Source organism: Sprattus sprattus, assembly GCF_963457725.1.
Source record: "Sprattus sprattus genome assembly, chromosome: 20".
In the NCBI taxonomy this organism is placed as follows: domain Eukaryota; kingdom Metazoa; phylum Chordata; class Actinopteri; order Clupeiformes; family Clupeidae; genus Sprattus; species Sprattus sprattus.
The window spans coordinates 8,396,634-8,405,811 of record NC_137918.1 but is presented as its reverse complement, the minus strand read 5'-3'; the positions used below and the strand labels follow the sequence as shown (position 1 = coordinate 8,405,811).

Here is a 9,178-nt window from a genome sequence, read left to right as displayed (position 1 = left end):
GATGGGGCAAATGGGGACAAGGCAGGGCTGGCCACCTCACGATCCAGTGCCTTGGACTGAGACCAGCTCAGTCAAGGACCCCTAGTGAGTAGTGACAGTCCCGAAGGGCAGATTCAAAGACAAAGGCCTTCCTTCTCCATTTGTTTTGTTTGAGCTCTCTCGAAAACAAAAGATCATGGACACACACACACACACACACACACACACACACACACATGCACATTTAAACAAGGTGGTGTGTGTGTGTGGTGCAGCATGTCTACATCACACACAGGCCCTAGAGAGAGGCAACAGCATCCTCCACTAGCTGTGCTGTGGTGGTGGTTGTGTTGCCGTGGTGACCAGGCCCCCTTCAAAAAGGACAAAAAAAAAAAAACAATAGCAACAAAAACCAGGATGATCGTCACCTGCTAGACAGCCCCAGATTAGCTCAACAGCTGACAGTGCTTGGCTGTTGCTTGCACACAAAGTCCGAGAAGAAGTCAAACTCATTCTGTCCTAGATAGAGCTCGGGCAGCTCCTGCACGCGGTCCAGTCCCAGCTCCATGACCAGCGACGTCAGAACCTCCTCGTCGATCAGATCCGTGTCCATGACGTTCAGGCCCAGCGCCGGGCCCGCCATGTGCTGCATGCTGGCCAGCTGGGCCGGGCCCATGCGGTACTGGGCCCCATTGACGCTCATGTGGTTCCCATTCATGGGACCCAGCGGGTGACCGTGGTACTGGTTGTTGAGCTTCTGGAGGTGCATGCTGGCCATCAGCTGCTGGGAAGGAGTCATGTACTGCTGGGGATGCTGGCTCTGTGGGTGCACGTGATGGTGTTGTTGCTGGTGCTGCTGCTGCTGCTGCTGCTGATGCTGCTGCTGCATCTGGGGGTGCTGACTCTGCGCGGCATACATCATGTTGGGGTTCTGCATCTGGTGGTGGTGCCCGACTCCCATGGGTCCTCCGCCGTTCATCTGTCCGTTCATCTGCCCGCCGACCATGCCGGGCTGAGGACGCATGCCCACGTCCATGGAGCCCTGCGGGGGGCGGCCGTAGTGCATCACCTGGCCGTTAGGGAGGCTTCGTAGGCCGGAGGGGGGTCCGTGCTGAGGGGCGCCGTTCATGCCCATCCGGTAGCCATGAAGGCCACCTGCCGGTCCGTGGGTCATGGGCATCATCATGTGGTCAGCCATGGCTTCTCTAAAATATCTGCAGGACACAAGACCCAGGAGGTCAGTTTATGCTCAGCTTACTAAACATACTTTGACTTCAATCCTCTATTGGACAGAGGTCATTTAAGTGTCTTTATATGATTCAGTACAATTTCTATAAAGTGTAATTTAATGCGAAATCCCTGAATGTTTTGAGCGTCACTGTTAAAAACCATAACCGGATGCGGTCTGTATTTGAATTTTGTTCCTACAAAACCAATTTTGTGACCCATTTTGAGGCCTACAGAATGCAAACAGCACTGGAGGAGCTTTATGGATACCTGCGAAAGAAACACAGGTACCAAATCCTTCTGCAAATAAGACATTGCAGGGCTGAAAACTGAACCAGCCCCCCGGGTGCAACCAAACAAATACCAGTAAGAAACTAGGCTAACAGCTCTTCAAATAAACACGTGTGCCATACGTTATTATGTAACGAATTGAATGATCGTTTCCTTTCTTTTAACAAATTGTTTTGAAATCTTAACTGTCTATATTGTCCAGATAGGTATGGAGACAGACGTTTTGGAACATGGAGCAACCTAGTAAAAGCAAAGCGCCAGTCTGCTCATTGATATGCCAATGGACTAATTGAGATGAATTATTTCAGAGAAACGACCACACAGCCTCGCCAGTGCCAATTCGATCATTCGCCTGTTGGTAAGGCATCGTGGGAAAAATGTTAGCTTGTCGCCCATTGCCAGAAGGACGCACAAGGGCGCTTACTGCATTTCAATTCAACGTTAATAATACATACGGCACCCAACGAGACGATAAGGACGATCCAGTTGAGGATGTGATCAGCTCGTGAGGTAAAGGAGTGAAATTATTTCTCCCAACATATTTTACCAAGGTCATAGCCTGGGTTGTGATCTAAGGAGGCTTTTCTCAGCCACACACCTACTCACGCTAATTATATCTTTGTTCAGTCCAGGAGGGGTTTTAAAGCATATACGCTACCAACACAAGTTTAGACGGCAATGCCATTATAGTCATACCAGCTTTGACGTTGGTGAGCTGAGACGACATGGACTTTCGTTAATAAGAATTGCTGACGACTGGAAATGGTCAAGGCGTAATTCACACCCCTCCCCTACCACGTACAAAAACAAAGAATGTCAGGTTTCTTTCTTCCCTTTTCCCCGAAGACCCAACTCGCCAGTGCCCCTGGTGATGTTTCAGCATAAAATGCACCGTGAACTGTGAGAGTGAACAAGCGCATAATCGCCATTCTTTAAAAAAAACAGCTCCAAATAACGCCAAATACACAGCTTAATACCCTAACAGTACAATCGGCGCAAAGAGTTATCCAATATTATGGTTACAACATAACTCTTGTCACTTAGAATGTAACAATTATTCTAGTCACATTGTACTGGTTACTTTAACTGACTCGCAAGTGACAATATTGCGACAGTGTGAATGATGACATAATTTAGGGGTTTTATACACAGACACCCACTATACTGTTAATGTTGCAGTAACAACATATGTATGCACAAAGGTGTAAGTTATTAGATAGTCCACTATTCAATAATGGCCTCTACAACAAAACACAGCAAACGTTAATAAGTCAGTAGGACTTTAGAGACCGTATCGAGTAAACTCATCAATGCACGGAAGGTAAACGGCCAATTGTTGATAAACTACATCTGCATTGGAACCTTAATCCCCCAAATACTTTCGTATCAATTAACAAAATACATACCAGAGAATGCTCGTATTCCTAGGGTTAGTTGATAGACTTCTTTCCAAAGCCGTGGATACTCTGATAACGGAATAAATAAAAAAAAGTCTTCTGCTCGTATTCCAAGGAATTTACCTACACTCTCTGAAGCGTCAACCTTCTGCCTCAGCCCCTGACACCGGAGATTGTTTTCTGGGTCAACCCAAGGATTATATACATCTACAGAACAGCCAGAGACAGCCCGGGAGAGGTGGAGCTACCGTGCTCTTCCTATCCTTTGTTGCGATTGGTCCGTCCTTTAATCACTGTGCAAAGAAAACGCAGCGTCTCTGACTGTTCTGTGAGCGACAGTGGCCAATTCCTCACATGCTATTAGTTTTTATGTGCGCTTTCACCCCCGCTTACGTCGACTTTAGATGAAACTCGTGGCTTTGTCACTGTCAAAGGCGGACATGTTCTGGAAACTGTTGCCAAGAACTGCACTTCACATGAATAATTTGTCAGAGTTTGGCAGAATGCCTCGTCCATTTTCTTCAAAGACGAGTGTCTTCACATTTTCCATGTTTGAGTTTTCTTTGGGATAAATCAAACATTTACGCCTGTTGAAATTTTTAGCCACGCTGTCCATCCCGATATTTGAAACCACTATTAGCATACTTCACGTCATTTAAAAGACTGTCAGGCTGACACCAATGTCACTATTTTAAAATGGAGACCATTCGTATGCTAATCCAAAAATACTTGTCACATTCTGCTTAAAAACACCATCGGTTTGTGCCAAATTGTTTCAATTACAGACCCACTGTAATGGTCTAGTGTGTTTTATTTTTAAAACAAGGCTCCTGGCTCCTGTGTTTCATGCAAATGCCTTGTTTACCATTTTAAAGAGTCTAACAGGCTGGTGATACATATGCATGTGAGTAGAGAGTGAGTGAGAGAGAGAGAGATTGGCAGAAGGGGGGGTAGGGCATCAGGGAGTGAGAGAGGGCCCATCAATGAGAAGCATGTGCTAGTGACATGCAAGCAGTGAGACTGAAGCAGCAGAACTGCTCGTCCAGTCAGCCTGTCTGTCTGACTGCTTGTCTGCCTGCTTACCGGTGCAACCGCACACAGTGCACAGCCACCATGGCTCATAGCTGGACAGGGGGAGTTAATGCAACTCTATTGGCAGGGGCCAAACATTTTCTGTTTGCTCAAACACTCCTTTGTGATAAGGAATGTGCTCTCTCTCTCTCCCTCTCCCACTGCCTCCCTCCCTCCCTCTCTCTCTGTCTCTCTCTCTCTCTCTCTCTCCTAGTATCTCTCTCCCTCCCTCCCTCTCTCTCCCTTTCTCTCTCTCTCTCTTTCTGTTACCATGCCCCCGTGCTCAAGAGGCCATTGTGCTCTGTTCGGACTGGAAACAGAGTGAGTGTATGGCCTAACTGGGGCCTGTGTGTGACACAAGACACAAGACTCCTCTGAGGGAGGCCGTTTGTTCCCCTTCTCTCTGGACAATAATAACCCCCACTCCCGCTGAGGAACCTCACAGCCGGGCTATATTTGTGCTTCCCCAGTCCTTTTTGCAGGCGTTAGTCATTTCAACTCATGCCTTGGCTATTTCTGGTGTGCTTGAGTTTGTCTTGTTTGTTTACTAATAATGTATCTTGTTCACTTGTAATGGTGTTCTACTGTTATTAGATGGTGACTTAAGTTTTGTTCTGGTTGGCCAAAAATTGATTGGTGTTTTGTCAGAAACTTAATTCTTTTTTTTTTCTTGCAGGGATAGTGTCCAGGTGAAAGTTTCTGGTCTTTATTCCCTAATGGTTTGTCAAAGTGTGTCGGTTTGCAATGTATGCGATTGAACCAGGACTCGGGATAAAATTAGATTTTTTCAATTTCGCTCAGCCTTTGCCTCTGAGGATACTGGAGGATAAATTTGGCCCACATAGCCGCAGTAGGTGGAATATGTCTTCCCATTCAGTGTCCCATGAGTGGTTTAAGAAACAAAATAAAGTGTGAGTTAAATAACTAAATATTTGATTCGTGATTTGTAAAAAAATATATTGAGCTTTGTTAACTTGTAATTTAAAAAAAAAAACTCTCTCCTTCTCTTTCCCTTCCCCCCCTGGTTCTCTTCCAGCCTGTTTGTTTCACTCTCCCTCCCCCATGTTTCTCTCTCTCTCTCTCTCTCTCTCTCTCTCTCTTGCGTTCTTCCTCATATAATGTATATGTCTGGGTTTTTACCACATCTGCTGGTTTTGATGACTTCATCCTGCAGATCGCCTGTAGCCCTCTCTATCTCCCCCAACACACCCACACACCATGTTCTCTGTTACAGACAATCTCCTCTCTCTCACACAACAATGAGAGTTCAGGCCACTGCTCCGCCACGATTAAGCCAGTTCAGCCAAACCAGTTATGACCAACACAAATAAAGTGCCACGCGTACGACAAATAACAGTGTACTGATTCCAGTGTCCGCGTTCTTCTGGTATGGGTAAACAGGAAATAGATTCACCAAAAGGTCACAGGATTAACTAACCAGTCAAGTCCAATGACATTGCATCCATGTCCTCATAAGACAATAAATATATATATAACCAGCGATGGTAGGGAAGGGTAACCCATTCATGTTTTCAAATCCTATCTGTATGCATGTTTGTGTGTGTGTGTTGTTGACGCGTCATTCTATTAAACTGAATCACATGGGTGTTTTCACAGCTGTTTGCTTGTGTGTGTTTACATTCTGTCCAGCACGCACTCCCCCTGCGCTGCTTCTACTGTGGGTCCTTAGTTACTGACACCCACTCTTTCTCTAGACACTCGCACTGCACGTCAGTCCAGTAGCCATAGATAGGAGTGAGGTAATCGGCTAGAGTTAGTGAGTCAGTCAGTGTGTGTGAGGGGAAACATGAGCGAGTGAGTCTCTACGAGTGGTGTGCTTCTGTGTGTGTGTGTTGGTGATACAGTGTTTGTGTCCATGTTTTTTGAATATGTATGTGTATTTGAGGGAGTGTATATATGAATGTGTGTGCAAATTTTGTGTATGTGTGTGCATATTTTGTGATTGTGTGTATGTTTTGAGTGAGTGTATGTGTGCGTGTGCATGTTTTGTAAATGTGTGTGAGTGCATGGATTGTGAATGTGTGTGTGTGCCCACAAGTGTGTATTTGCTCATGCTAACAGGTCAGTCAGTACTCTGTGTTGTGTGTCTGGCTACCTGTCCATTGTCTACTCCACACAAAGGCCTTCTCAGCCACCTTAGCAACCCCCCCCCCGAGTGTGTATGAGCGAAGGGGAGGGGACACACAAACTCACTCACCTGTTACTCAGGGTAACAGGGATAAGTGTGTGTGTGTGTGTGTGTGTGTGTGTGTGTTTTCTTCACTATCTAATTGTTTGTCTATTGCCATGCATTGCAGGGAAGGGACGCAAGCTCTCTGAGGAAACATGCAGCTGTTTAAGACTTTGACACTGCTTTCTGTTTCTGTTCTTGTGTGTGTGTGTGTGTGTGTGTGTGTGTGTGTGTGTGTGTGTGTGTGTGTGTGTGTGTGTGTGTGTGTGTGTGTGTGTGTGTCCTCCAGTACGTGTATGTTTGTGTATGAGTTGAGTATATGGGCAAGCGCTGTTCTTCCTATAAGTGTTTACCATGACCACGTGTGTGTTTTAAGCGTGTGTACCTCTGCACATGGCTTCTTGAGCCTTAGTGATAGAGATGCTATCTCAGTATTAGTTGTGTCATTTGCACGTATGCATGTGTGTGTTTCCACAGCCTGTGTGTTTTCTGCCGGGGGGAGGGCGGGCGGTCAGTGCTGAATTCCAGCGTCTCTGAGTGTGAAGACTGTGTTTTGCCTGAGTGCCTCCATTTGGTGGTCATTAACCTCCCTTGCTCTCTCTCTCCCTCTCTCTCCCTCTCTCTCTCTCTCTCTCTCTCTCTCTCTCTCTCTCCCTCTCTTTCGCAGTCTCTCTCTCCCTCCTCTACCAGGCCAACCTACAAAGTGCAGGCTCTGACTGGCTGCAACTAGAGTGTCGACCGTGAAAAAAATATAGGGAAAAAAACGAGTGTCGTTCTTACTGGCTCATTACCCTAAGGGGGGGGGGGGGGGGGGGGGGGGGGTTGGGGGGATGTTAGGGAGGGCATGAAAGGAGGACAACGACAATAAACAACACGTTGTAAAAAATGATGTTTGGTTACGCACTTATGGTTGAGATAAATATCTGTTGTTGTTGTTTTTTCACTTGCCTGATCAGTTTTCAATTGATGTTTATAATGCTAAGGATAATTATGGGCCTAACATTGAGGGTGCCCCCACCCCCCCACCACACACACACACAAACTAACACTCACAGAAACACAAACATGCACAGTCTTCAAAAGTGTTATACTAAACTCTACAATTTAGTGTGGAAAGTGTTAAAACAGCAGAGTTGGCAAAACATGGAAGCTTATGGATAACCTTTATCAAGATACACAAGAATGTAGCGGCTTATGCCTTAGCTTTTGATGATCAGTCAGCCAGTGATAACACGGGCTGACTAACTGCTAAGTGCTTCATCTCACCATTTGCAGTGACTGAACCCATTACCTTTCACAGCTGAGAGTGATCTCATAATGACAACAAATACTAGGTACTGATAATGCTAATCAGCTGCTACCTTGGTTGACCGTGTGAATGGCTCATTGACATGTAAGCTTGTTATTGTGCTAGTTTGGCCTACATTTCACCATAGGTTTGTATTATCTATACATAATTATACTCTATATTGTTTTTTTTAGTCGTAATTTGTTGATAGGCATAACATGCTAGCCTCAGGATAGAGTTACTGGATCTATTTCTTTTCTCTGGACCGTCTTTTGGTCACAGTTGTTAATTTGTCTGAGACTTTGTGTGAAGCTAATGCGAAGTCATATTGTATTGTCATACTATCTTTCCTGGTTAATGCTTTAGTAGGTAGGTCATTCATTCAGTAGTTGGTGTTACTGGGAGTGTCTGGTATGAAACAGTGGTTAGACAAGGTATGCACCAATATTTGCATAAGCTGCCACCACCACCCCCCATTATTGAAGAGGACCATCAGTCTGCAATTGTGGCCAACCGGGCCCTACCCCTTCAATAAACTTTCATTCCCCCTGCCCCCACGGTCTCACACCTTTAGCATGCAAATGTGTGTCTACATCTGCCAGCATGCATTAGCTTGTGGTTAATGGCAATACTTCTGTGTAGTTAGCTTGCTGGTTTTAGACCAACTCATTGCTGCTGCTTAATGTAAAAATAAATGCATGTAGGTCCCGAGAATACATTTATTCAGTCCCCCCTCTGAAATTCAATAATTCAGCACTGCTCATCAGAGAGCAATAGTCTGATATGATTGATTGACAATACAAATCAACAATATGCAGGAATTTACCAGTGTTTTCATAGGCACCTAGGTTGGGTATCAATTTCATATTCATTTTGGTGGTATATGGTATATATAAGTGAAGGACACAAACAAACTGGCTGTTACCACTAACCACCCAGGCGATGTATGTATGGGGTCCAGGATGGAAAACTTTCAGAGAACAACATAGCCAACTATATCACCAAGAAACCAGTTTGCATACTAGCAGAGTTTTTTTCAGTGGCAAGTTGCCAACTATGCTGTTGCTGGTGTTTGCAAGTTTTTTTTATTTAGTTAGCTGGTAGCTTTGTTTTAAATCAAAACCCCTCACTGCAACTTTAAAAGTCCTTGCCCAATGCCCTTAGTCCGTGCCATAGCCTGGCAATAGCCATAGCTTCAGTCCCTCCCCTGCTACAGAATAATTTATCATGAAATTATATCTTTTGGTCAGATGGGGGAAAAGCACAAACAAGAGACAGATTGGTGCCAAAGTGAGCCACTGTGGAGAGAAATAAAAGCCTCTTTGGCATCTCCTGAGCAGATCTTGCAAGGCTTCCTCTCAGTGGTCCAGATGGTTAGTCATTTTGCCAAAGGGGCTGCGCCTGACACAGAGCTCGGCTCTCTTTACAGTTGACAAGAATTAGTCAGCCTCCACTGACAGTGGCGCTTTCTGGGCCCATTGCTTCTCTGAGGTAGTGTGTCTTCACGCTAGGCAGGAGACGTCCTCCCATGGGACAAGTGTTGGGGCTGACCTTGCAGTGTGTCTGTGATGATCTGAGCTATTGATAGCATTCGTGGAATGTGGTTTCTCCACCCAATTATTTGTTCACTAACTCACTCCCTGTGCCTTTCTCTCTCTCTCTCTCTTCCTTCCTCCCTTTTTGCTCTCTTTTCTTTATCTTACTTGTTTTCTCTCTCTTTTCCACATACATATA

General features: G+C 45.4%; 1 protein-coding gene across 1 annotated transcript; it reads right to left on the bottom strand.

The window, feature by feature from the left end:
- Window positions 1–282: 282 nt before the first annotated feature.
- Window positions 283–3,008, bottom strand: cited4a (Cbp/p300-interacting transactivator, with Glu/Asp-rich carboxy-terminal domain, 4a). Its single transcript, XM_080858913.1, has 2 exons — window positions 2,904–3,008; window positions 283–1,193 (listed from the first exon to the last, which is right to left on the bottom strand). The coding sequence occupies exon 2, from the start codon at window positions 1,175–1,177 to the stop codon at window positions 431–433; it is 747 nt and encodes a 248-aa protein (XP_080715039.1). The 5' UTR covers window positions 1,178–1,193; window positions 2,904–3,008; the 3' UTR covers window positions 283–430.
- Window positions 3,009–9,178: the final 6,170 nt, after the last annotated feature.

What these genes read in the sequence shown, in the direction of transcription:
- cited4a (XM_080858913.1), bottom strand. Translation starts at nt 1,177, where the DNA reads ATGGCTGACCACATGATGATGCCCATGACCCACGGACCGGCAGGTGGC.